At 61.1% G+C, this 27,096-nt stretch overlaps 2 protein-coding genes across 2 annotated transcripts; one reads left to right on the forward strand and one right to left on the reverse strand.

The window, feature by feature from the left end:
* The first annotated feature begins 2,337 nt into the window (after nucleotides 1-2,337).
* Nucleotides 2,338-4,057, forward strand: SELENOM (selenoprotein M). Its single transcript, XM_048322716.1, has 5 exons — nucleotides 2,338-2,528; nucleotides 2,611-2,646; nucleotides 2,726-2,760; nucleotides 3,173-3,251; nucleotides 3,341-4,057. Exons 1-5 carry the CDS (start codon nucleotides 2,391-2,393, stop codon nucleotides 3,551-3,553), a joined length of 501 nt encoding a protein of 166 aa, XP_048178673.1. The 5' UTR covers nucleotides 2,338-2,390; the 3' UTR covers nucleotides 3,554-4,057.
* A 638-nt stretch (nucleotides 4,058-4,695) lies between these two features.
* On the reverse strand, nucleotides 4,696-26,754 carry SMTN (smoothelin). The gene is made up of 21 exons (XM_048322717.1): nucleotides 26,565-26,754; nucleotides 21,405-21,565; nucleotides 21,069-21,162; nucleotides 20,898-20,976; nucleotides 20,521-20,804; nucleotides 18,936-19,038; nucleotides 18,494-18,723; nucleotides 18,304-18,367; nucleotides 16,988-17,086; nucleotides 16,133-16,456; nucleotides 15,066-15,169; nucleotides 12,921-13,037; nucleotides 11,759-11,917; nucleotides 11,596-11,671; nucleotides 11,166-11,330; nucleotides 10,553-10,615; nucleotides 10,325-10,388; nucleotides 9,823-9,993; nucleotides 9,601-9,724; nucleotides 9,378-9,529; nucleotides 4,696-5,612 (listed from the first exon to the last, which is right to left on the reverse strand). Exons 1-21 carry the CDS (start codon nucleotides 26,613-26,615, stop codon nucleotides 5,462-5,464), a joined length of 2,835 nt encoding a protein of 944 aa, XP_048178674.1. The 5' UTR covers nucleotides 26,616-26,754; the 3' UTR covers nucleotides 4,696-5,461.
* Nucleotides 26,755-27,096: the final 342 nt, after the last annotated feature.

Raw genomic sequence — 27,096 nt, forward strand, 5'->3', positions numbered from 1 at the left:
CGCACCTGTCCTTGTGCATGAACACGTGTCCTTGCACACCTGTCCTTGCAAGTGCACCACATTGACCATGGGCTCAGCGTCTCCTCAGGGCAAAGCAGGTGAATGACATCCTGGGCTGCGCTGGGGTGTTGTCAGCAGGTCACAGGACGTCACGAATGCGCCTGTGAGTGCTGTGTCCAGTGCAGAGCTCCCAAGAGCAAGTCCTGGAGACATGGACATGCTGGAGGGAGTACAGTGAAGGGCCCCAAGCAGGAATGGCTGGAGCATCTTTCATATAAGGATAAGCTGTGAGATCTGGGACTGTGCCTCCCAGAGCAGAGGAAGCTCAGGGGGATCTCATCCATGTAGATAAATACCTAAGGGAAAGTGTAGGGGCCAGGGATTGGCTCTACCCAGGAGTGCCCAGTGGCAGGACCACAGGCCACAGGCACAAACCAGAGTGCAAGAGGGTCCCTCTGCATGTCAGGAAACACTTTCCCCTGGCCCAAGATGCTTAGGAAGGTGTGCAGTCTCCATCCTTGGATATTCACAAAAACCACGTGGAGACTGTCCTCGGCCCCTGGCTCTGGGTTACCCTGCCTGAACAGGTGATGGGACCAGAGAGACCCCAGATCTGCCTCCATCCTCAGTCAATCCAAGACCCCATGACCTATGTATGGGATGTGCCTGTGCATGGGTGTTTGTGTGCAGCTGCAGTGGGGGGCAGGGGTTTGAGATGGGTGTGTGCAGGGGTACATGATGGTTTGCACATGGATGTGCCTCAGATGAGTGTGTGCAGTGTGTGCATACAGCTGGGTGTACATGTAGATCAGCATGTGTGTGCACACCACTGCACATGTGACTGAGGTGCTGGTGTGTTCCGGTGCACTGCTGTGTAGGCTAATATGTGCAGCTGTAGGCATGGCTAGGAGCAACTGGAAGGGGGGTAGCAGTGTGTCTGTACCCATGTGCTATTGTGAAAACTGCGTATAGATGTATTCAGGACTGTGTGCACGCACCTGTGCACGTGTGTGTGTACAGCTGTGTATGCAGGAGGGTGTGTGAGTGTGCACAGCTGTGTGTGTGAATGCACACACTGACATGGGTGTCTCTGCATGTTTTTGCACTATGTCAGTGTCAGTGTGCCTACTGTGGATGTGTGCAGTGCAGGTGTCATGGGGGTGTGTGCGGTGCAGGTGTGTGAGATGGTGTTTGTGGTGTTGGGGTGTGTGGTGTTGTTGGTGTGCATGTTGGTCTGTGCACATGGTGTGTGGTGTTGGGGTGTGTGTATTGGTGTGTGCTGTTGGCATGTGTGTTGGCATGTGGTGTTGGGGTATGTGGGTTGTTGGTGGTGTGTGTTTTGTCTGTGTGTCAGTCTGTGCACAGTGTGTGTGTTGCTGTGTGTCTTGGGGTGACCTTATGATGTGTATCCCATATCGCTGCCTATGCCCAGAAATTAATTTTTGTGCCTTTCTATGCCTCTAAACTGAGCCTGAAAGGGGGAAGGAAAAAACTGAGCAAAACTTTCTCAAAGCAGTTTGCAGCTCGTTCAAGGTTACAAAAAGATAGCAGGTTTTTTTTTCCCTAGCTGGGGCAGGGGAGGGAGGAAGCACCCGGCTTGTTTTTTCCAGTCAGTTTTTGGCCAGTTTTTCTTCTTGTTCTCCGGAGAGAGACTGAGAGTTGGACTTTGGATTTCCTTCTCTGGAATTCCAGATTTTTCCCCTTTTCTACTGGACTGCTTGATTGCTGTAACATCAGAGCACATCGGGAGGACTTTCCACCGGGCACAGAGGGCCTGGCCCCGGCCCAAGCCCCAGCTCCGAGGAGACCAAAGGGAGGACTCGAACACTTTCCCAGGTTTTTTCCTCTACCGCGAAGGATTTTACCATCTAACATTATTTTCCTTCCCATGTGTTTGTTAAATAAATAGTTCTATCTTCTTCACTTTCCTTCGAGGAAAATTTATTTTTTCCCGAACCTGGTGGGGGAGGAGTGGTTGTGCCTTCTCTCAGAGGATATATATTTCTAAATTTGCCCAAACTGGAACACTGTGTCTATGTGTAGTTGTTGTGTGTGTGGTGTTGCACAATGGTCTGTGCACAATGTGTGTATTGGTGATGTTGGCCTCTGTGTGTCGATCTGTGCACGGTGTGTGTGTTGCTGTGTGCATGCTGCTGTGGGTGGTGCTGTTGGTCTGTGTGGTGCCGGTTTGTGCACGGTGCGTGCTCGCGGGAGTTACGCGCCACTCACACGGTGCGTACGTGTGTGCGCATGTCCGTGTGTGCGAGCACGTGTGTGCGCATGTCCGTGCGCGCGTTTGTGTGTGCACGTGTTTGTGTGCGCGAGTCGCTGCTCATGCGCTGTGCCGGGCGCGTAATCGGGCCGCGCCAGACGTGGCAGCGGCGGGAGCGATGCGGGCGTTGCCGTCGGGGCTGTGTCTGTGGCTGCTGCTGGTGGCGGCGCTGGCGGCGCTGGCGGCGGGCGGCGGCTCGGAGCACCCCCGGCTCCGCGGGGCCGTGCTGCGGGACCTGACCCACGGCAAGGTGGAGGTGAGCGCGGGCGGGGGCTGCGGGGCGCGCTGGGGGCCAACCGGTGCCCGCCGGGTGCCTGATGGGGTGTCCCCTCCCGCAGACCTGCGGCGGGTGACGGCTGAACCGTCTCAGGGAGGTAGGTATCGGGGCCGGGCCGGGCTGGGGAGCCGGGGCTTCCCCGCGCTGAGCCGGGCCCGGCCGGCCACTCTCCGCAGGTGAAGGCGTTCGTCACCCAGGACATCCCGCTCTAGTACCCACCGGCGGCGGCTGCAGCGCTGGGGTCCCTGTGGGATGGGATGGGAGCGGGACAGGTTGTGAAGGAATGTAATATGGGAGGGGATGGGCTGAGGGAGGATGGGGTTTGGTGGGGAGTGGAGGACGGGTCGTTGGGGGATGTGATGGAGGATGGAATGGTATTACATGGGGGACAGAATGGGATGGTATTCAGTGAAGGACGGGATGAGGGACAGAACAGATGGGGTGGGAGGGGGTAGGATATGAGAGAAGATGGGCTGGGATGGAGGATGGTACAGGATAGGCAGGAATGGGATGTGAAAGAGCATAGAAGGGGATGGGATGGTATGGGATGGGATGGGATGGAGATGGGCATGGGGGTTGCTTGGGCCTGACCAGTGCTGCCCACTCCTTGACACATTGCCCAGCCATAACCTGGAGATGAAACACCTGCCTGGTGCTGACCCTGAGCTTGTGCTTCTCAGCCACCGGTATGAGGAGCTAGAGGTGAGTGGGCAGTGCAGCACCTGCTGCCACAGGGCCTGGGGTGGTCAGTGCCCCACAGGTGCCAGGCTACAGCCCCTGTCTGGGTACAGAGAATTCCCCTGAGTGACATGACCCGGGAAGAGATCAACCAGCTGGTGCAGGAGTTGGGCTTCTACCGCAAGGAGACACCTGATGCCCCTGTGCCGGAGGAATTCCAGTTTGCCCCTGCCAAGCCTCTGCCAACACTGCTGCCCCCCCAAGCACCCACCGCTCATGGCAAGACCCCACCCAAACGTGACAAAGAAGAACACCCAGACCTCTAGCAAGGAGTGCCACACTTGAGTCAGGGTCCTGCAGCCAGTCTCCAGTGTAGGGAATAAGGGTGTTATGGCAGCTGGGGATGGTGTCACAGGGTGGGCAAAGGTTTTCCCCCCCCGCTCTTGCTTGGTGCTGTGTAGCCTCTGCCCCGAGGATGCCCTAGACAGATTCAGCCTCAAGCAGGGGCTTCCTGGGTACTTGTAGGCATTCTGACAGGCCTGTGTGCTGGTTTATGCCCTCCCGTCCTTGAAGCCCATTATCCCTGGCCAGTCAGGAGGAGCAGCATTCCTTGCAGTCCTTTGCTGTACCCAGAGGTTTAGCTGCTCCCAGCACTGGGCAGCAGTATCCCACCTGCATGGGACAGGATGAAACCCTCAGCAGAAAGCGCCAGGTGCTAAGGGTAGATGTGCTGAGTCCCAAAGGTGGGAGAGCTGCTCCAGGAAGGGGGCTTTACCCTCCAGCAGGGTTATATCATATCCAGCTCCTAGTAAAGCATTTATTTGCAGTCATCTGCACTGTGTCTTTTTTTAAGAGAGGGCTCGGTGGGGTTCATCCCACACTGCTCTGTTCCGAGGGGAACTGGGTGCATCGAAGCTTCTCACAGAGGCAGGAGGCAATGGCACGGTCATAGTCACTGCTGGTGAGCCACAAACCAACCTACAGACCACTGTGCCATTCCTGTGCCAACCCTCCCCAGCATGATAGAGGGGTGAGGGTGGTGGGCACCATGGCATGGGATGAGCTGCTCTCACAGGGTGCAGGGGGATGGGCATGAGCCCATGAGTGAGTCCTGCAGTGTTGAACTGAAGTCCCATGGCTGCATGGGCCCAGTGGGGATAGCTGGCCCTGAGCTAGGGAAGGAAGTGGGGCACAGCTACACTTGACCACAGCCTTGCTGGCCACATGGGATCTTTTCCCTGTGCCAGGCCTGGGGCAATGGGGGGCAGTGAACTGACAGCCCTGGTCAGGGTGGTTCAGCTATGGACATCATCAATGAGTGGAGGAGCAGTACATGCCCCAGTGTCCCTCTGGGCTGGGCGAGCAGTGGAATTGCAGGTAGAGAGGCCAGGAGCAGCTGGACTGCCAGTGCTCCCCAAGCACTGTGGTGTGCAATATGCTACTGGGAGAAGGACCTGAGCCAGAGGCATTGCCTTTGATAAACCTTTATTATCTGGCTGGTGTTGGTACACGTGTCAGCGCGAGTGTAGAGATGTGACAGAGGGGCTAGCGGCGCTGAGCACGTGGGTGCCCTGAGCTGGAGAGGGGAGTGGGGGAGGCTTGTCCCAGCTTGTTCCTTTGGCCTTGCTCCCCTGGGACCCTTTGCCCCTGCCCACTCCCCAGTCCACAGGTGCCCCCAACGTGGAAGTGCCCCAGGTGCACGTGGATGTGGGAAGCAGGGTGTCAGCACAGTTGTGGAGCTGTCCCCAGGGAGGTGACACGAAGCAGGGCCTACAGTGGGCAGAGAGGCTTCCTTGCAGGGGGCCAAGGGAACCACTGCAGGATGCACCATGACCCTGGCTAGACCTCACAGCCCTGCTCAGCCACAGACTCATGCAGTGTCCCGAGTCTGAGGGCACAGCTGTGCCCAGGCCACCCCAGGGACACAGGGATGCTGCCTGCAGGGCAAATAATTCCTGGAGAACAAATAACTTAAAAGGCTGGAGCATGGGGGGCAAGCCAAGCTGGGAGCATCCCCAGCAGCGCCCAGCTGGCTCTGCCCACAGGGTCAGCCCACAGCTGGCCGAGGCAGAAGCAGCTCTGCCAAGGCAGAGGTGTGGGGGTGCCCTGGTGGAAGAGTTCTCCTGTCCCCAGTGCCAGACCCATGGCCCCCCAGACCCTCCCAGGGCAAGCAGCTCCCCTCCCGCTGGGCAGCTCTGGGGTGAGGGCAGCAGTGGGGGTGGGCAGGGCAGGCTCTAGCACTCTTTCTGCCGCATGCGCAACTCGTGGCGACGCAGGTGGTTATAGAGGGACTGCACATAGGTGAAGACGCACTTGGCGTCTGGCTTCTTCCCCATGATCATCATGTCTTCAACCTCCACCAGCGGCACGCAGTCCACCAGCGTCCTGCAGAGATGAAGCCTTCAGCATGGCCTCAGGCAGGCTGCCCCATGTGGGAGCTGGGATGGGCACCCCACACTGCCGTGGGCCTGCTGGTGTGGGTACTGCTGCCCTCAGACTGGCTCAGCTCCTTTCACACGCCCCCCACCCCACCCTGCTACCCACAGTCCTGCTGCTCCTGACACTGGGAAGAGCATGTGCTATCTGCCCTGGGAGGTGCCTGCCCCAGGGCAGGGGTTGCCCAACTATCTGCACCCCTTGCTCCCCTGGTACTCTCGGTCCCAGCTCTTGGTGTTGGCAGTCATCCCCTGCTAAAGCCGTGCCCCCTCCTCCTCTTGCTCCTCCAGCCGATGCTGGTGACCTCTAGGGAGAGCCCTGCCTGGCTGCAGCTGTCTGCTGTGCCCCTGCCTCAAACCCTACCAAGTGGTCCAGGGAAAGCAGGGGGTGGGTCTTGGTTACATGCTGCCCCTTACTCCTGCCTCAAGCCCTGGTCCTGCTCTTCTGCCTTCCCCCAAGCCCTGCCAGCCTGGCTCCCACCCTTGTCCCAGACTGGAGCCCAGGGGCTGCCTGCCCCAGGCCCAGCACACCCTACTGCTGGAGTGGGCACTGCCCTGCCTCAGCCCACTCAACCTGGCCTGTGCCTATCTCCTCCTCTCCCTGCCCCACCACAGTGCAGGGGTCCATGCAAGACCCTGCTCCAGCAGCTACCAGTCTTGCGGGGCCCTGGCAGATCAGCTGTGGTTGTGTCCCCATCCCCATAATAGCCTTGGGGCTCTGCCTCTGCCCTTTTGGTGGGGTGGCCCATTCTGCCTTGCCACCCATCCAGTGCCCTGGGCCATGTCTCTCCCCAAGTGGAGGCTCCCTGGGTGCTTGAAGAGGCTGACAACACGATTAGGGGTCACTGTGACAACCAGGAAGGACATGGAGGGGGATCCAGCCACCTCTGTCCTCTCCCTTTTACTGGGAGAGAAGGAGCGGGGTCACAGAAGCAGCCCTGCCTCTGCTGCCAACCCTTCTGGCCCTGCCCAGCCCCCTGCACCCCTACCAGGCACTGTCCCCCCTTCAGGGGACAGATGGTGCTGGAGCATGCCAGGCTGCTGCTGCTGGAGCAAGGGCTGCACTTGCACTGGGGTCTGTGCTGACACAAACTGGCAGCACCTGCTGCCGCCATGGCCAGTTCAGCTGCTTTGGCCCAGCAGAACTCAAGGTTCTGCCCCAAGACTCTGGATGCACAAGGAGGATACCCCAAGGCAGGGCTCTGCCCCAAAAGACAGGGTGCACAAGGAGGGTCTGAACCCAATGCTGCCACCCACCACCACAACACCCTCACCCCCAAGCCCTGTACCTCCCCTCTCCCCTCCTGCAGTAGCCCCACTGCACACGTTGGCCCCCTAGAACAGCCCCACCCAACGAGCAATCCCAGCCAGTGTCAGCCCCTGGGGAGCACCCAGGGGAGGCCCCCACCCTGGGTCCCATGGCCCCCCGGCATCCCATTAGGTCTCTGCTGCCTGGTCAGTGGGCTCCCAGCCCACAGCCTGGCTGGCACCAGTCCCACCTCGTGATTTGGCCATCATGGGGATGGGGGGGCAATGCTTGGGGCCTTGGGAAAGCCCTTGCCACTGCCAGCCTGGCTCGGGGGGTGATGGCAGAGCAATGGCAGCACACAGAGAATAACTCTGCCCTTATAAAGCCATTGTTTGGGCCCTGGTGTGCCAGCGCTGTGCAGAGCCAGGGGAGCCGCAGCTCCAGCGCCAGCCAGGATGCCCTGAGAGGCGCAAACACTGCAGGCCGAGGCAGAACCTGAGCCTTGAGTCACACTTTCCAGGCTCCTGCTTCTGCCCATATATGAGCAGGCAGCATTTCAGAGCTGGGCATGCACTCTGGGGCAGGGGAATGAGGCAGCAAGTCCAAGCAGTGATGCTGCAGCATCCTGGAGGGCCACCCACACTCAGGCAGCACCACTCAGAACATCTTGAGTGGCATCCCCAGCAGCTGATCCATGAGTCAGGCTCAGCCATGGGAGAAGGGCTCTGTTATCACTACTGCCCTCCCCACAGGTGGAGAGCCAACAGTCTGTGACACAGTCCCCCCTGCCCAAACTCCCATAGGCACTATTCCAGAAGGCCCGACCCCAGCCAGCTGTCTCTGCCCACCTCCTGCTGGGCCCTGTATGGCACCACCAGCACTCACCCCTCACCCACCAGCATCCCCCAGCCTCATCCCCAGCTGAGGCAGTCAGTTCCCTGCCAAGCCCTGGTGGTTGTGGGGGCATGGGCAGGTACTTGGAGGGGAAGGTTCTCACCATTGGTCCTGGGGGGGTGACAATGGGCTACGACTTTTTGGTTTTTACCAGCCCCTTCTGGACCAGGCAGCGATAGAATTCCTGAATGTATGTGTACACACACTTCCAATCTGGCTCGCGCATCCGGACCATGTCCTCCACATCCAGCAACTGTGGACAGTCCGCGTGCTTCCTGGGTGCAGGGAGAGAGAGGGGCAAGCCAGTGACCGCAGCCCAGTCAGGGAGGGGAGGAAGAGAAAACAAGAGACACAGATCAGTGCAGTTCCCGTCCCATTGGCAGCTGCTCCGCTCTGGCATGCTCTGGGGATGCACGATGCAGGGGCAGGAGGGCTTTGGGCACCCCATGCCGAGGCCATTCAGTGAGATTGGGGGGGCACAAGCAAGGGAGAGAGGGGCAGGTGAGTGGCGTGGAGAGGCGTGAAGTCCAGAGGTAAAGACAGATGGAAGAGGAGGAGGAGGAGTGAGGTGTTCTGGCGCGCCAGGTGCTCGGGGAGCGGGTTCCAGAGTGGAGCATTGCTCTATATAGCTCCTATATAGACCCGCTGGGAGGATGGGGGAGCAAGCCCAGCCCTCCTGCCCAGCTCCACTTGGAACCGCGCAGCACAGCCCTGGTGCAGGAAGCTCGGGAGAGGATGCTCACAAGAGCTGGAGGAGGAGGAAGGACGAGAGGCCACCTGGCTTCCAGGCCGGAGAGATCGATGGCTCTCTCAAGTCCGCACACCAGTTTCCCAATTAAGGCAAAAAATCCATTAACAGGAGTGCCAAGAACCAGGCCCGCAGCCCCCTTCTCGCTCCACCAAACAGCACCACAGCACCCTGGGAGCTTGCGGGAGCCTCCAGCTCACCCCGCCACCTTGGACATCAGCAGGATGGGACCCCCACCCCCAGCCCTGCCCCTGGGCAGGGTGCTGGAGGAGAGGAGTGGGTGGGTGGGAGAGAGACAGAAGGAAGGAGAGAAGGGCTGGCTGCCAGCCCTCCAGCTGGGCGCACTCCCATCTCTCAGCACCCAGGAAAACCAGAAGCAAAAGGGAAGAGACTGGAGAAGCTGCAACGGTGTTTGAGCCCCTATAACTGTGAAAGGAGGCACCTGGCACAGGCAAACCTTGCTCCCCCCACAGGCTGCAGTGCCACACCTGGTACCCCAGGGTGGTATGTACTGCCTGAAGCCAGGTGGGCTTGTGGGGCTGCTGCTCTTCCTTTGGGTGCTCTGCCCCACACCCAGGAACCCAGATTCCCAGACCCACCCTTGCCACACCAGACTGGGTTGCACTGGCCTCTTGTGACTCTGCCCACACAGCTGCTGCTTGCCCCCACAGTGCCTAACCTCGTTGCATTGCATGGGAGAGTGACACCTACTAGAACCCACCTCCGGCACCATCACCTCCACATGTTCCCCCTCGCCCCAGTAGCGAGCAGGAGAGCCACCCCAAGCCATCCCAACTCCACGTGACGGCAAGAGAGGTACGTACTCTGCAGAAGAGAAGGCCACCTCAAAGTTTTGGCGGCGGTTCTGGGGCGTCAGCTTACTGTAGTCAAACGCGTCAGGGAAAAAATTGTGGACCAAGGCACAGAAGGCCATGCCATCACTCCAGCTGGATGAGAAGTTCTGGATGTCCACATGCTGAGAGGGCAACAGAGTTACCAAGGGACAGAGTGACTGGCCTTGGGACAGGAAGAGGAGATGGCACCCACCTCATAGCCCCGGGTCTTGGCTCTGCACCAGTCCAGCAACATCTGCTTGATACTGCTGGCGTTGGGCACGCCAAAGCTGGAGGACCGCTGCACAGTGGTCTGTGATGCTGCGGGGTTTGGTGAACTGTGGCAGGAGACACGGGGTGTTATCCACAGCTGCAGGGTGTTGTTATTTGTGCAGCACTCACTGCCCCGGCCAGCCTGCCCCAGGCCCAGCCTCACCTCCCACCCTCCTTCTGCAGCTTCTCCATCATGGCCTTGCGCGCCTGTGAGGCTGATGTCTTGGGCAGGCTCTGAGCCTTCATCAGTTCCTTCTTCTTCTCCGCCTGGCGCCGCTCCAGCGCAGCCAGGCTGCTCTGCCGAGAGGCACTCTCATCCTCACGGTCAAAAATGCTGGGAGAGAGACAGGCAATGCTAAAAGGGCTGTGGGCAGCCCAGGGGAGGGCAAGCAGCGGTCTCAGCCCACGGCCAGCCCTGGCACTCAGGAGACCTCCATGTCCCTGGGACAGCAGAGAGGTGGCTTAAGGTCCTCAGCTGGCAGACCTATCTCTATGCCCATGGAAGGACCCATGAGAGCCTCTGAACACAGTGAACATACCCCACAGACCCAGAAGGCTTTGGGGCCACGTTTGTGTGGGGACGCTGCAAGCTGGGCAGAAGGTTTGCACAAGCAGGTGAGTGACAGGGACTGTGTGGGGCTGTCCCCACAGGCGCCTCTGCTCACCTGCCCGTCTTCTTGGATGAGGAGCTGTAGGATGATTTGGTTTGAACGAAAGTGCTGTTGCCATCTGCAGAGAGAGAGGAAGGAGAGAGGCCCTGGGCAGGAGCAGAGGGCAGCTGTGCCAGGCAGGCAGGACTCTACCTGCACCAGGGCAGTGACGGCTCAGTGGTAGCGATGCCCCAGGGTTACACCCTGAGGATGCCATGGGGAAAGGGGAGGAAAAACTCTTACTGTCTGATCTCTTCACATAACTTGACTCCATGGTTGTAGTATGGGAGGTCTTGGTGCCATCACCTGCAGGGACAGGGTAACAGGAACTGCTGGGCTGGGAGGAGCAGCACCCACAGATGCCTGCTGCTGCCAAGCACCCTCGCACCCATGCAGTGCACCCATGCAGTGCACCAGGGAGAAGTCCCAGATGGTAGAGCCATGCGCACGGCAGGCAGAGGGAGGACAGAGGACATATGTCCCCCAGGCAGAGAACAAACAGGCAAGCGCAAAGCAGCAGGGAGCTGGGGCATCCCTCAGCCCCTGCAGTCACTCAGCTTGAGCCACCCAGGGATGGGGAGAGCAGGGGTATAGGAGACAAGAGACAGGCCAAAGGTGCAGATGAGGCCCTGCCATCCTGACAGGGTTGGGGATTCAGAGGGAAGTCACCAGAGCAGAATCCTTAATTATCCCCAGGCAGGCTCTGGCCAAGCCAGAACCACAGTCCTGCTCCCAGCAGAGTCAAGCCAGACTCAGGACAGGCAGTGAATGGCAAAGGATCTGTAGTGGTGGAGCACTGGGAAGGATTCTGCAAGGCTCCCAAAGGGCTGGCACACCCCCCCAGCCCAACCCGTACTAGACTGGATGAGACGCTCAGTCTTGGTGACAGTGCTGCGTGCCGAGCCATCGGCTGACTGAGTGCTCTGCATGGTGGTGGTCTCTGTGGTGTGGCCAGCCCTTCCTGCGACAGATTGGCTCCTAGCTTCCTGCAGCCGCTGGTCCCGCTCCTTCTCCCGCTGGTCTGCAAATATGAGTGGGAGATAGCATCAGCAGCGAGGTGGGGTGGGGGGCATGGTTCCTGCCACACCAAGGGTCCTGCAGCTTCTGCTGGCCCACAACTGGCTCATGGGAAGGATGATGTCCTTGGCCTTGCAAAGCCAGGGGGGCAACAGAGGACCCAGGATGCACCCTCCTGCACTTCCTCGTAGCTGGACATCTGCACTTCAGCACCCCATATTGCTACCACCACTGCTCTGACCCCAGCGGGGGTCACCATCCGTGAGTACCTCGCTTGCGCTGGCGCAGCTCCCGCATGGCATTTCGAATCAGCCGTCGCTCCTCAAAGTCTGTTGTACGATCCAGCTGCAAGAGGGGAAGCCATCATTAGTCTGCCACAAGCTTGAGGTCCCTTTACCTTCCTGCAGGAGCCCGAGCCAAAGGAAGAGGTACCATCTTATCCAGAACATCCTCATCCTCAATCCTGCTCAGCTCCTCGACATTCAGCTTGCTCTTTCTCTCCACCTCCCTCACTTGCACCTTCTCCATGCCATTGGGCAGCTCTGGTTCCAGCCTTGGTGCCTGGTGCTGCTCTACCACCTCCGGCTCCATCTGCAAGGACATCATCGTGTGGCTGAGCCCCTGCCAGCCTGGCCATCCCCCCACCTCTTCTCAGGGTCCAGGCCCTCATCACCCTGACACCTGCCCAGTGCTACAGGCAGTGAGGACCCTGGAGAGGATGTGCCACATGGGGCGTTAAGTGCTCTCAGCTGGTGGGATGCCGCAAGCATCTGCAGCACCCAAGGCAGGCAAGGGAGCATAACACTCTCCTGCAGCACCCTGTGCCCCAGGAGGGCCCAGCAGTCCTTCTCCTCCTCCCAGTATGGCTGCCAAAATATCTCCAAATCCTCTCTGCTCCCTGGCAGGAGGTGGCTGGGCCCCCCAGCAGGCAGGGGCTGCCCAGGACTCTGGGCTGGGCAGTGGCTGTTACCCAGCACTGGGCAAGGTGCTGGCAAGGCCAGTGCACGCCATTAGCAGCACAGGGATTTCCATGGAATTAAGGGACTTAGTGTAGAGAAGAGCTTGTGCAGGAGATCAAGAGCCTTCCCCCACATCCCTGCCAGGATCTAGGCCAGTTCAGCCCCTGCCTGAGCACAGCCAGGACGCCAAGTCCCTTTCAGCACGACCCCCCAGCAATGCACAGCAGGCAGTGGGCCAGGCCCAGAATAGGGCACAGAGGCAGCAGGGATGACAGAGCGGGGCCAGAGCAGCCACACACACACCTGGCCCCATCCTCCATCCTGTGGCCCAGTAACCAATCCATGGCAAAGCCATCGGCAGAAGCTGATGCTGGCCACATACGCCCATGCCACCACCTGTGCCTGGTGCTGCGGTGGGGGCAGGACAGCTGCCTGCAGTCTCCCACCTGGCACACCGGGAATGCACAGCCCCATCACAGTGAGCCCAAGGAGTGGCAGATCCCCACGATGCCGTGTCCCTGTGCACCACTGTCACAGTCATGCCTTGTGCCAAGGCTACAGACACCCCCAGGAGCCCTGGGGGCTGGTGACCCCCTTCCACCCCCCTTTCATGGGGCAGGGCTGCCCACACTCACGCTGCTGTTGCTTCGGGAGAGATGCAGGGCCGATTGCTGGCGCGTACTGGAGAAAGTGGGTGGATGGGCCACAGGGCCACTGGGCTCCTCCGTGCCCTCAAAGTGGGTGCAAGGGTCCTGTGCTTCCAGAAAGAGGGTGCTGATGTCCTCCCCAGGGGGCTCCTGCAGCCCTGGCGCCAGCAGATCGATGCAGTGGCCCAGGCGCCCCAGCTCTGCCCGCAACTCCAGGTGCTCCTGCTCCAATGTCTGCAGTGCCTGCGCCAGCGCCTGCACTCGCTGCAGGGCCCGCTCCAGCTGCCCCTCTGCTGCCCCCCGGAACACCACCAGCTCCTGCCGCAGCTCTGCCAGCTCAGCCGCCCCAGCCTGCGCCAGCCCCTCCAAGCTGACCCCCGGCATGGTGGTGGTGCAGGCGCTGTGGCGAGCCCCGCACAGCTGTCCACTGCCCTTTATAGGGGCCCAGGCACCCCCCCGGCTGGAGGCTGGCCCACTCCCTGCCTGTGGGCTATTCTGGTCTCAGCAGCCGGGGGTCCCGTGCAGGGGTGCTGAGCCAGGCGCCACACTTGGCAGTGCATCCGGCTCTGGAACCAGGTGGCTCAGCAAGGGGAGCCCTGCAAGAGGCCCTCCCCCACCCCCAGTGGCTGCCAGGGCCACACACCCTCCTGGGGCCTGTGGGACAAAGTGGTGGGAACCAGCCCTGACCACTGCAGTGCTGGGTGAGTGAAAAAGCCAACGACTGCTGCGTCTTTTCCCCCAGGTGCCTTCCCACTCTGGGCTGGTATCACCCACAGCACAACATCTCCAGCCCCAGGCTAGCATCAGTGCCATGGCATGGGTTTTAGGTCTTCATACCCCCATGCTGCCCAATGCCTGCTCCAAGGAGAGCAGGTCCCTGCACGACGGGCACAGGCAGTACCCCACCAGTGAGAAGACATGCCACTGTGACTACTGCCCCCAGGTCCCTGCACCCTGCTGGTCCTCCGACCAAGCCCTACCTGGCAGGGCTGCCAGCACAGCTGCCTCATCCTCCTCCTCTTCCTTAACCACCAGGAGCATACCTGGAGGGTGCATCTCCTGACAGGCAGCCGACAGGTCTCAGGCCCCCCACCTCACTGGACAGACCCACTAATACCTTAATGAGAGCTGACAAGCGCTCGGGCCAAGCCTGCCCAAGCGCATTAGCACAGGGAAGTCACCCCACTGCAGACAGCTGCCCACAGGCAGGACCTGCTGGCAGGTATGGGCAGCACCTGTGGACACTGCCTGCCTCATGCTGGCAAGGGCTGGGCTGATGATGGGGTGAAGCCAGTGGTACCACAGCCACCAGTATGCCACAGGCCACGGGTGGTACCACAGCCACTGGCAGTGACACAGGCCACCCACAGTGCTGTTCCTGCAGAGGCAGCCAGGCGCGCACAGGGCTACGAGGGAGACAGAGCTGTGTTTGACATCCTGGCTCTGGCCAAGGCAGCACACGGGCGCCTCACATTACCCTAGATGGGCAGGAGCAGATAAAAGCACTTGAAGGGCTGTCTCCTGTATGCACCCAGCCCCAGGGTGACCACAGCCTGCTCTCCCTGCAAAACACTGCAGAGGGATTGTTTTCTCAGGTTTTTTCTCCAGTTGCATCCAAGAATCCCTCCTGGATGGGCTGCAGCTGTGGCCACTCTCCACTCAGGATGGCATAGCAGGAACAGGCAAGACCCCAACCCACAGCTCCAGGGTGCTTTAGAGACCTTTGAGGAGTAGCCCCACTCCAAGGCGGGCTCCCCAGAGACATGGCCAAGGTCCATCCCCAGGAGGAAAAACAGAGGGGTGGTTGGCAATGGGTTTTTCCCTGAGCTGCTGCCACCCTCAAAGGTGTTTAAAACAGAGGGAGACCCACTCCTTGTCCCCCTCTGCCCATCTCCCCAAGTGTCTGGGTACATGGTGGCACAGTTCAGAGTGCAGTGGGCTCATGTGGGGCTGTGCAACCACAAACAACGTCCAGGGTCTCTTGGTGAAAAAAACCCCACCAAAACAAAAGCACCAACCAAAACCAGACAGAGCCTCCAGAGCATGCTGCCTGCACTAATTCCTTGGTCCCTGGTCCCCACCCCAAGCCCTGGAGCTGCCAGGCAATGGCCAGGTGGCCCCCTGGGCACTCACCTTGGTGACATTGCTGCTGACACTGCTGATGTTGCAGATGCTGCTGACAGTGCTGGGGATGGTGGTGATACGGATGGGGGTGCTCCGCAGCCCCAGAGTCACCTCTGCAAGGGGAGCAAGAGGCATGTGGGGTCCGACCCAGCCCACAGGCTCAGCCCCACAGCTGGGGAGTGGCTCTGGCTGAGCTATCTGCCTGCCCCACACATCCTGCCCTGGCAGCAAGCACTGAGCTCTGGAAGAGGGAAAGGGCTTTGGGGACAAGCAAGGGATGGGGAAGTTGAGACCCCTCACTGCCCTGGCTTATCATCCTCCCCAAGGAAGGGCACTTTCTGCAGTGCTCCAGCTGAAGCCAAGGCCCCCGGGTGAGAGGGATGGCCACAGGAGCCACATCTGCAGGCAGGCAGGGTTGGGGCAGGGCTGGAACAGACATGGTGCAGCAGTGGGATGGGACAGAGCAGGATGGTGTGGGCTCCCCCGAACCAGCAGGTCAGTGAGGAGAGGATGGGGCAGGGCTGTGGGGCCAGGGCAGGGATTGGGGAATGACCCCAAACATAAACATGGTGAGATAGTGGGGCTGGGGACAGCCTGCAGGGCCAGATGGTCTCCCTGAACTGAGATGCCCCAAGCAGGCTGAAAGTGCATGCCAAAGGATGAGGGCTACCAGGCACACTCTGTTCTTCTGGCAGCACCTGTGCTCAGCCTCTGGGCTGGCAGCACTCAAATGCCACCACTGCTGATCAACACCCGCCTGGCCTGGCTCAGCCTGCTCGCCTTCACCTACCCACTTGTGCCCACCATCTGTCAGTGCCTGGCTGCCACTGGCACTCACTTGCTCCACTGCCCAGCTGTGCACATTGTCATATTAGGAGCACAGTCCTGTAGTGCTTACAGCCCTGCAGATGTCCACTCCCGTGCAGTGCCCATCTTCCTGAGGGATCCCCACCTTTTCCAGTCATACCTCCCTGCGTGATACCCATGCCCACTACCCCTACAGCATCAAGCCTCATGACAGATGCCACCTGCACACTGGACCTGTCCTGCGCACCCCGTACTCCATCAGTGCTCACCTGCCCGCTGGCTGCCGGGGACGGCCGTGATGCGAGATGCCAGGGGCTGCACACGCCCATCCTTGATCTCGATGGTGAAGAAGGTCTTCATGGCGTCGAGGCGGGGACCGGCAGGGCGCGGGGCCGGGCGCTGCTCTGCGCCGCCGCCGCCGCTGCCCCGTGCGTTTTGAGGGGGCGCCGGCGGGGCCGTGCGGGGCCCCCGCTGCCATTGGGCGGCCCCGGCCCGCCCCCCCGCGCCGCCCGCCCCCGCCGGCCCGAATCGCTGCGCGCGCTCCCGCACCGAGCCGGCGGCGGGGGAAGGTGGGGGTCCGGCGGGGCGCGGCGCTGCGGGGATGGGCGCGGGGTCACCGGACTGCGGCCGCCCCCGTGTGTCCCCGCCCGGGCTTGGCCCCGCACCGTGCGTGCAGCCCCCCGCGATGCACGCTGCCCCCCATCCTGGGGTGCCTCCTGCGATGCATGCTGCCCCTGACCAGGATGCCACACTGTGCATGCAGCCCCCCTGGGTTGCCCACACGATGCACAGTGCCCCCGGAGTGCCTGACCATGCATGCAGCCCCCCACAGTGACCCCAGGATGTATTGCTGCCCCCCAGAGATCCCATAATACACCCAGCATTTCCCAGCGTGGCTGCCGCCCCTTAAAGCCTCCGGTCCCTCCCCCCACTGATGCCGGGTGCTTGTGCACATGGATGGGAAGGAGGGAGGGATTCTGGGCAGGAAGCAAAAGAGCAGGTGGGCAGCCAGCAGCATCCTGCAGCATCCTGACACTGCAGAGCTCCACACCTGCCCAGGCTCCACCGGCAACATCCCGCCACCGGGAAGCAGAGAATGGAGGCAGCCACCACTTGGATCTTACCCGTGGGGCCAGCCAGGCAAAGGGAGGAGGGCGTCAGCTCCCACCGGTGAGTATTCTGGTGAGCCGGGGTCCCCATTACCTCCTGGGTGGGCACTGATGCTTGGGAAGAGACAGGCCAGGGAAGGAATGAGACAAAGGGAGCAGAGGGTGAGCATGGCACAAGTGCTGCTGCCATCCCCCACCCCAGCACAGCACCCTGGAATCTCCTTTCCCATCACTCCACACTCCCCAGAGCTTAGTGCCAAAATCCACCAGCACTCGTAGGCTTCCCTGCACCCTAGGCATGGGCTCTGCCCTGCAATTCAAAACCACACTGTAGAGGAGGGTAGGCTCTGTGCCCAGCAGTGCAGTGGGGGTACCTGGGGTCTGTGTTGGAAGGTTGGGATCACCCCTGTCCTCACCAGGCCCTGACACAGCATTGCCTCTGGAGGGATTGCCTCTGACCACAGGGCCAGGTGGCTCAGACTTCAAGGGTGCAGCCACGGCTCTGCCCTGTGGCTGGAGACATTGATGCCCATGGAGGGAGGAGGGCTCAGCTTCTCAGAACCCAGGTTTGAGCCTCCCTGTGAGGCAAGAGGGGGTTGGGTCCTGCACACTTCCCTCTACCCCAGGGCTGTGCCACGCTGCAACCCACCACCCCCAGCATCTTCCCAAGGCTTCTTCCTTCCCACAAGCCAGCAGCCTCCAGGGGCTCCTCAGAGGGACAGCAACCTCCACCTGTCAGGGCAGCAACCCTGACCCTGGAAGCAGAGAACTGCTTTTTGGTTTTTCCCCATTTCCTCCTGGTACAGCCATGGGGATGGTTTTCCCAGCAGTAGGAAGAGGGCAACTGCTGGCCACCAGCATCCCTCAGGGCTGTGGGGAGGCCCTGCAGGGTGCTAGGCTCAGGGCGGGGGTTGTCAGAGCCAGCCATGCACAGCTCCCAGCCTTATTGGGACAAAGAATGCAAAAGGCCAGGGTTTATTGCTGGCACCGATTCCCTTTCACGGCCCTGCAGCCACCCGGCCAGAGTGGGAGCCCCAGTAAACAGCCTGCCTGGCACCCAGCTCCCTGGCTGGGGTGGGCATTGCCACCGCTTGGCTAGGCAGCAATCAGCCCCCAGCTATGGGTGGCCTTTGGCCTGGCCATGTCCTACACTCACATTCCTGGCCCAGCACATGTGGGCTGGAGTCATGTCCCCAGGGCTGCCTGGGATGTACATGCTGCAGGACAGTAGAGTGGGGGGGGGGGGGGCCGGGGGGGGGGGCCTGGGGTGGGGCTGCCCAGCTGGCAGGGCCCCATGGCTCTTGTGTCACCCCCCTCAGGGCTACACTTACCCAGTGGTGGCCTCCTGTGTCTCCCACCTGGCCCCAGCACCTGGCAGTGCACCCCAACATGAAGCTGTGGGAGGAGAGGGGCAGAGCACTCAGCTGGGGGTTACATGCAGTACCCCCATCAAGTTGCCTTCACCCACAGACTGCCAGCCCTGAGCAAGGAGAGCGGTGGCAGCTGCCACCAGTTCTGTACCTGGTTGCCAGCACTGGGCTGGCCCGGGATGGGGTGCTCCCCTCTGGGACCTTGCACCACACTGGGCTCTGGGATGCTGGCAGGTCTGCCCAGGTTCCCTTCATTCCAGGCTGCCTGTGGCTGCCCCTGGGGCTGGCCATGCTGCAGGTCCTCACCACCATCCTCAGGCTCTGGATCGGGCTCTGGGGCTGGCTGCAGCTCCAGGAGCACAAGGGTCCCCGAAACCACAGCTGTGAGTAAGAGAAGAGGCTCTGCTCGGGAAGCCTGCAGCTGTCTGCAATGCATCCCTACTCATGCAGCTCCTCCAGGCACCTGGCTGCCCTGCCCACCATTGTGAGATGCCATATGCATCTCCCTCCATCATCTTGCAGCTGGCCAGGCACAGCTCTTGCCCCAGGCACGCACCCAGAGGGCTTTGCCACGGACATTTGTGGGGACTCACCCTGACCAGTGGGTTTCTCGGGGTTTCCCGCCTGCTGGCTGCACAGCTCCTTCATCCTGTCTGGGACATGCTCCTGCTCCACCACATCCTTTCGCTTGTGGGCCTGGGGAGAGCAGAACCAGCCACACTCCAGTCTCTGACTGTGCCACCATCTCCCATTCCAGCCAGGGACATACAGGCTGTGGTCTCTTCCCATGCTATCCAGCTCCCTGCTTGCATGCTGCCGGGAATGGACAAGCCAGTCCCTGCACAGGGGTCACAGCAGGAGGCTCATAGGGCAACAAGTGTCCCCACACCCCACTGCATCCTGTGGGCAGGGAGGGAGACAGTGTCTAGTGAAGGGGGACCCCAAATCTGCCCCATGCCCCTAGCCCAGGCACTCCAGGGCTCCATGATACAGGAAACACTCAGTTTTATCCTGTCCTCGTTCATGGCACCTGCAGCTCTGCTTGGCAAATGATGAAATATTCTGGACATAGGACCACACAGAGGTGACAGATGTGTCTCTGACATAAGTCTGAGCAGGGCTAGGGTGTCCTGGTGTCAGCTAGGGAACAAGGTGCCAGTCCTGGCTGTGCCAGTGCCTCTAGCAGCACCATGACTCCAGAGCAGGGGGAGACGAAGATGGGCCCATACCCTGAAGGGGCACAGGGGGACCAGGCCCCAAACCCAAGGACGGAAATGGTCTTGGGTTTGGAGCAATGAGTCAGACTGAATGGAACAGCCCTCTCAGCTGCTCAGTGATGTCCCAGCCCAGCCAGGGCTTGGGGGCTGCATGCCAGCACATCCAGATGGGGAGGCAGACAGTGCTGAAAGGCGGCACAAGGCCACATCCCTTCTGCAGCCTCCTGCTCCGGCCCTGGGGCAGGCAGAGGAAGAAGCAGGGATAGACAGAGGCAGATGGGGGAACCCATGCCTTCTCACCCAGCTGTGGTTAAATCCATTGCTTCTCTTCCCACCCTCACCCTCAAAGGGCAACCCCACAGGGTTGGGTGCAGAGATCTCCTACCACCATACAGTCTCTGCAGGGTCACCCCTGCTGCACTGAAAACCCCAGCTTGTGCTCATTCCTTCCAGCTCTGCCCACCAGCTCATCCTTCACCCATCCAGAAAGCCCCCAGCTTCACTCCAGAATGAGCCCTGAACCCTTGAAGGATGGCAGGAACAGCCATCATGAGAAGGAGGATAGGGAATCAAGGTTTCTACCCATGCAAGGGAACTGCTGCAGGAGAGATGAGCAACTGTTGCCTCCAAAGAGCCCCATCCCCGAGAATTGGAGCAGGGAGGAGTGCACCACATGCACTAAGGGGCTCCCAGATCCCCACCAGGTTGCACTCTTGGGAGAAGCCATGGGGCACCCTGGCCTGAGGCCCCAGCCTCAGCTCACCACTGCTGGAGCCATGCTGGCACAGCCCAGCCATATCTCCCCTGCCCCCAAAGACCCCAGCCCCACCTCCCTCAGTCCCTTCAGGCAGGCGAGCACAGATTGCCCAGGGCTCTGTGCTCCAGAAAGGCTGGCACAGGAGCCCCAGGAAGGGGTGAAATCTTGAACCGTCCCACCCCCTGCAGTGCCCTACACACTCACCACTGAGCCTTCGGGCTCCTGGGCAGGGGGCTGCTCCACAGCCTCCTCATACCCACTCTCGTCTGGCCCAGCCAGTGCTGGCTCTGCATCATCCTGCTGGCTGCTCTCCCTGCTCCTGTCTGTGCCTGGTGGCTTGGTGCTGCCCTCACCACAGCTCTCTTCACTCGCAGTAAGGGCTGGTGTTTCAGCATTGTCCCTCTGGACAATGTTCGCTTCCCCAGGCACAGTGGGGGACTTGCTGCCATCCCTCTGGCTGCTCTGCACATTCCCAGCCAGGGTCGCGGCTGGATGGAAGCAAAGATGGTGTTCAGGAAGGAGCTGCCCACATCCCAGACTCTCCAGGGCATCCACCCCGGAACATGGGAATGGTGCCTCACCTTCAATTTCCTCGGCCCGCAGCTTACGGATAGCAGCTCGGATCAACTTGCGCTCCTCATACTCACCTGCTGCCCGCAGCTGCGAGGGAGAAGGACCCAGGAAAGAGCAGGGTCAGTCCCAGCACAAGGTCCATCCCAGCAAATGGTCTCCCCCAGCACACAGTTGCTCACCAGTTTTGTCAGTTCCTCCACGCTGGTGATGGCTTCCAGCTGCTCAGACAAGGCAGCCAGGGCTGCCTGCTGCTCCTCTTCCAGGTGCTGGGACCTGAGCAGGGTGAGAGCGGTGGCCATCTGGGAGCTGTCACAGGCACTTGCGAGCAAAGTCCCCTTGTGGGCAGCTGGCAAATCCAGGCAACAGGCCCCACCATGTGCCAAGCTGCTCTGTGCCAGGCTGCTCCCACCCTCATGTTCATCCAAATCTGTCCCAGCCACAGTGGGGCCAGGTACTGCAGTCCCCATCTCCCAGGGCAGAGGGAGAGAATGACCCCAGCTCCCCACAGGACTCACTGTGGCCAATTCTCCTTGTCGTCCTGTTGCTGGCTGCTGCGCTCTGGGCGGAAGCGCTTGGATGCCAATGTCTCCTCGTCCCGCTCCAACTCCTGCCGCTGCAGCTCCCGGATGGCCGAGCGGATGCGGCGCCGCTCGGCCAGGTCCAGTGTGGCCTCCAGCTAGGTGCACAGGGCAGAGCTCAGCACTGGCTCTGGTCACTGAGCCCCCGTTTCAGACCTGGTGCTGCCCTCTGCCACGCTGCCATGAGCTGCCCACACTCTGGACAAAGGTGCTGTCTTGTCTGTGGCACCCACATGCCCAGTGCATGCTGCCCAGCACTGCTATGCCCTGTGGAAAGTGGGCATGGCCCCCCTGGGGCAGGATGCTGGGACCAGCCATGGTGAGGAGAGGCTGCCATGGTGGCACTGAGACCTCCGGGCATGTAAAGGTCAAAGAAACGAGCATGTGAAATGAACACCCACCAGTGGTCCTGCAGCCTCCAAGGGTTGGTGCCCTGAAGCTCTGCCCCTCCCAGTGCCACCAGCTCTGGAATGAGCCCTCCTCCCAGCCATGCCAGCCCCTCCAGCAGCGAAGGGACAGGAGAGCCCATTCTCTTCCCATCCCATGTCCCCCCAGAGGTGCTGATTGAAAAGGTTCTAGCATCCCACCCAGGGGTCATCTTGGCCACCCTGCAGCCCTCCCCACCCTCATTCACTGCTAGGGGATGGCAGGCAGCTTTTGGAGCCAAATCCATGAGTGGGATCTGTCCTAAATCCTAGTCTAACCCCTTATGTGTGGGAAGCACAGCCACAACTCCCCCAGATGCCCCCCATGAACATCTCACAGGCACTCCAGGTGCTCCTCAGCCCACCCAAGGTCAGCACCTGCCATGGGCACCCAGAGTTGCTCCCCCTCTTCCAGATCAGATCACACCCCAGTCCCACTACCAGCTCCAGTTTTTCCAGAGGGCCATGAACACAACTCCTGATGTTGAAGGGGCAAAAGGCAGCCAGAACTGCAGTGAAAGGCCAGCCAGGGCAAGCATGGGCCCACTATCCTCACACTGTCCTGCTGTGGGACAACAAGACTGCCCTGACACTAGGAACCTGGGAAGTGATTTCCCATGGATCTTGTTAAAAATAAACCCTGTGACCAACAGCAGCTGCTGTCAGCATCAAGATCTATCATGCTGGGAGAAGCCATGGCTGTGCCACAGGACAAGAGCGTCAGTCCATTCCCTTCCGGTCCCATGGGCCACTGACTGGCCACGCATCCAGGCTCTCTGGGTTCCACTGCAGCAGAGATCCAGGGTCAGTCCCTTGATTGCACCTGAACTGAGCCACACTGGGGGCCCCAGATCACCACCTGTAAGCAGACCCCTCTGCAGAGACTCTGAGAAGCTATCGCACTTTGCCCTCTCTGCTTGGAGTTTGGTGATATTCGGAGAGTATTCCCATCTTAGTGAAGCCAGGAAGCACAGAGCAGGCACAGAGATCCCATGTGCCATCCCAGCAGCAGCCAAAGCTGTGGTACTCCAACCCTTGCCAGCTGCAAAACCCAACTTGGGAGCATTATCCTTCCCCAGCTGGGAAGATCCCAGTGGCCAGGACTACCAACCCCTAGGGAAGACCAACTCTAAAAATACACATAACCTCTGGGGGAGCTGCCTGGAGCCAGGGTGCTCTTTCTCCCCCACCTCAGCAGCCCCCACCATGCCAGCAGGCAGTACCATCCCTTCCAGCATCCTGGCTAGAGCTGAAGCCTGCAGCCCCCTCTGTGCTTTTATCCAGAGCAGGCACCTCTGCCACCACAGGGCCAGGGAAGCAGCTGGGAAGAGCAGGAGACATGGTGCTGCCAGAGCAGTGAGGAGTGTTAGAGAGAAAACCAGCCCCTCCATCCTTATGGGCCTCTCATTTCCCGTCTGCCCCTGACGGCTGATGGCATCCCAAGGAGGCTGCTACAGTGGGGACACTACTACCAGGACAAAGGCATGGTCCAGCAGCAATGGCCAGCTGGGAAGCCCGGCTCCCTGCACACACGGCAGCATTGATAGGCTGGGAAGTGGTGGAATCTGGTTCAGCTCAAAATGAAGGGCTGGAGGCAGAGCTTTGCAGTAAGGACAGCTCTCCCTGCAGCTATCCAAAGGCTATGAGGACAGGAAAACAGTCCTCAACTGCATATTGGGTGGCCAAGGCCTTGGCCCTTCACTAAATAAGCTGCTGGCAGTGAGTGGCTTGGCCCCAGCAGCTGGGTCAGGGCGATGAGGAAGGTGGGAGGAGGGAGGAGAAGGGGCGTGTGCACAGCAGCTTCGTAAATTGTGAGTGCCAGGGAAGGCAGACACAATGGGACACCAGCCCTGCACACCCTAGTGCAGGGAACATGCTGGCACCAGTGTGTGCTGTGTGGCACCCATCTGCCGGCTCTGAGGTCTGCCCTATCCAGGAGGCTCCAGCTGAGACCTGACCTGCACCCAAGTCCTGGAAGGCTTCTCCCCACAGGACAAATGGCAGAGCAGGAGAAAATGCCTTATTCCAAGCCCACGTCAGCAGGGAGCTGGGATGAGGCAGCTTTGGAAGCTCCGTGGCCAGTGGCAGGGGAAAGCATGCTGGAAACCGCAACAGCTGCGAAGGGACCAAGGGGCCCAGCCCTGCCGGCAGAGGCAGGCTCAGGGATCAGCACATTCCGGGGCCCCATGGGCCCTGCTCAGCTTCCAGCAAATTAATGGTTCCAAGCAAATACCCTCCTCAGCCGACAGAGTGCCTCTGTGAAAGGGCACTGGCACAGCACCCATAGGGTGCTTCCCCACTGGTGCCCACCACAACAGTGCTCAGAGCCCTGGTGAGGTGGGCAGCTCCTCCAGGAGGGCTGCAATTAGCCCTGCATCCATCTGTCTCTTTGGAGTGCCTGAGCACACAGCACTTTGGAGGCTGAAGCCCGGCCACTGGGAAACCGCTTTGCAACATCAGATGAACCTGGCACACTGAGCACCTCCTACAGCCCCAAGCTTCACTGTCACCTTTGGAAAGAGCCATGGGAGCATAGGTGTCCCCTGGCAGAGGAAAGCAGGAAGGACACTGGATGACAGGGACATGGCAGGGATGCAGTGCTTCTCAGGGCCATCAAAGATGTGCCAAAGGCTACTGGGTATAAGAAGGAGATCTCATGGCAGCGACTTTCCTAGCTCAAGCCTGCCCTGCCTCCAAAGATATTTACATCCTCCCTAATTAACCAGACTAAGATTTGGAGGGGCTGGGAGAGGGAAGCATTCCCCAGCCCAAGGCCAGCAGCCTGGAGCTCAGCACAGCCATGAGCGCTCAAACAACCCCCTGCTTCTGGACATCCATCTAAAGGCCACCCTGCAGCAGCACCTACCCCATCCCCCACAGCTCCCTCCTCCGGCTCCTCCAAGCCCTTGGTCACCTTTATGCTGCACCATTGGTTCATCCCAACTGGCCTCCCTGGAACTGGGATACCAGTGGGCAGCTGGGGAGGGAATCATATGGATGCCTATGGCAGGAGTTGCGGGTCAGAGGCTTCCTGGCAGCTCCCAGCCCAGCCAGCACAGGAGTGAGGGGGCTGCAGGGACCTCCTCAAGTCCCCCAGCCTCCTTCTTCCAGTTTCCCTGGGGACATCAGATGCTGCTGCCTAGGTGTCACTTGCTGGGAGAAATGAGGAGAAGCAAGGCAGAGTGGAGAGCTGGGGAGAGCAGAGAAGGGAGGAAGCGGTGGGAGAGGCAGTTTTCCCTTATATGGACTAATCCTCTTCCAGCTGAGTGGTGCCAAAAACCTAACCAGAGGAAAAATAATTCTTTCCCTGCCTCACGTCAGCTCAGAGCAGGCTTTCCCCAGCCTGTGCCACAAAGCACAGGGAGATCTGGGTCACAAGCATGGTGCTCTGGGGAGGCAAAGCCCCAGCACATCAAAGAAAAAGCCCCCACAGAACCAGTGCTTGCTGCAGGATGAGATCCACCTCCCTGGGCTAGCCAGAGACTAGGAACCCACCACTGCTCCTGGGGCTCCATCTCAGATCAGAGACCTCGGCTGGGACACGGCAGAGCTGGAGCACTGGCAGGATGGGGAAACACCCAGACCACCCATCCCCAAACCTCTGGATGGGTGGTCTGTTAGCCCCGACATCACCCCACGAGAAGCAAGTAGACTTCTCTGCTCGAACCACGGGAAGGTCTGCATGTCGTCACGCAGAGATGGCTGAGGGTAGCAGGACAGGAGACTCAGTCGGGGGCAGCCTCCATGCCGACCCACGGCACAGCCCCCGCTTCCCGACGGCATCCCGACTCCTTCCTGTTCCAGCAGACCTGCCTTCCCGGCTGACTCAGCTTCCTGCTGTGACCATTCCCCAGCGCTGGGCCGGGCCACCCCGGCTCAACCCCCGGGGCAGCCAGCACAGCCCCAGCCCCGGGCCGGGGGTCCCTGGGGTTGCCCTAAACCGGGCAGTTGTAGGGGCTTCCCGGGACACCAGCCCCGGCCGAGTATCCTGAGTCCCGTCTCCGGGACACGGAGGCCCTCCAGAGCCCACTGGACCCGGCAGCGCACAACTGCGGCTCTCGCTCCTCGGGCAGTGCTCGGCCGGTGCTCCAGAAGCCGTCGCGCAGGAGGGGATGGGATGCAAAGCCATGCGGGCAGAGCCTGGGAAGTGCGCCTGGCACCGCGCCAGCCCCCGGCTGCGCGGGAACCCGCAACGGGAAAGCCGGCAGCAGGGGACCATTGCCGGCATCGGGGAACGATTCTCCGGGATCCGCCGGCCGAGAAGATGGAGCCGGGACAGGCGGTACGGCCGGGCGTGGTTGCGAGCAAAGGGGCAAGCGCTGTCAGAAGAGCGGGACCAGAGCCTCCGGAATCACCGGAGTAGAGCGGGGGCTCATGCTGGAGCTCACCCCGGCCCAGAGCCCGACCCGGGCCGGCGCGGGTCCCTCCAGGTGCTTCCGCCCAGGATCAGAGCTGGGTCCCCAGCGTTACATCCGCTCCCAGACATTGCTCGGAATCCTCCCGGCCCAGCGACAGACCCGAGCCCCGCCCGGTCTCGCTCTGCCCGCGCCTGGGACAGCAGCCCCCGGCCCGGGGGATTCAAGGAGCCGAGGCATCTCCAGGCACGATCCGCCCCTGGAGCCACCGCGGGCGCGCACCGTACCCCGAGCCCCGGAGCAGCCGCGAGACTCACCAGCTTCCGCAGCGCTCCCTCGTCCATCCCAAGGAGGCTCTCCTGGGACATCCTGCCCGTCGGGCCCACGCTGCTGCGGCCCGAGCTCGGTGGCGGCCGACACAACAAAGGGCGGCCGGGGCGGCGCGGCCCCGCGCTCGGTTCGGCTGCGCTCCCGCCCCGCCCCGCCGACTCCACTCCACTCCACTCCACTCCACTCCACTCCACTCCACTCCACTCCACTCCACTCCACTCCACTCCACTCCACTCCACTGCCGTTCGTGCTCCCAGGAGCGCTGCAGCCCCGACGCTTCTCACCGCCCCGCCCCGCCACCGCCTGCCCGGCCCGGCCCCGCCCCGCCCCGCCCCGCCCCGCCCCGCCCCGCCCCGCCCCGCCCCGCCGGACCTGCGGGTCTCGGGTCCCGAATCCCGGTGCACAGCCCTGTTCCGGCACCGTGACTCGGGCACTGAGACGAGTCGCCGTGGCGTGCCGCGGGGCTCCGGACTCACTCCCGTCCCGGTCCCCACGCCGGTGCCGGTGCAGCTGAACTCG

This window comes from Corvus hawaiiensis, chromosome 18 (genome assembly GCF_020740725.1).
Source record: "Corvus hawaiiensis isolate bCorHaw1 chromosome 18, bCorHaw1.pri.cur, whole genome shotgun sequence".
In the NCBI taxonomy this organism is placed as follows: Eukaryota; Metazoa; Chordata; class Aves; order Passeriformes; family Corvidae; genus Corvus; species Corvus hawaiiensis.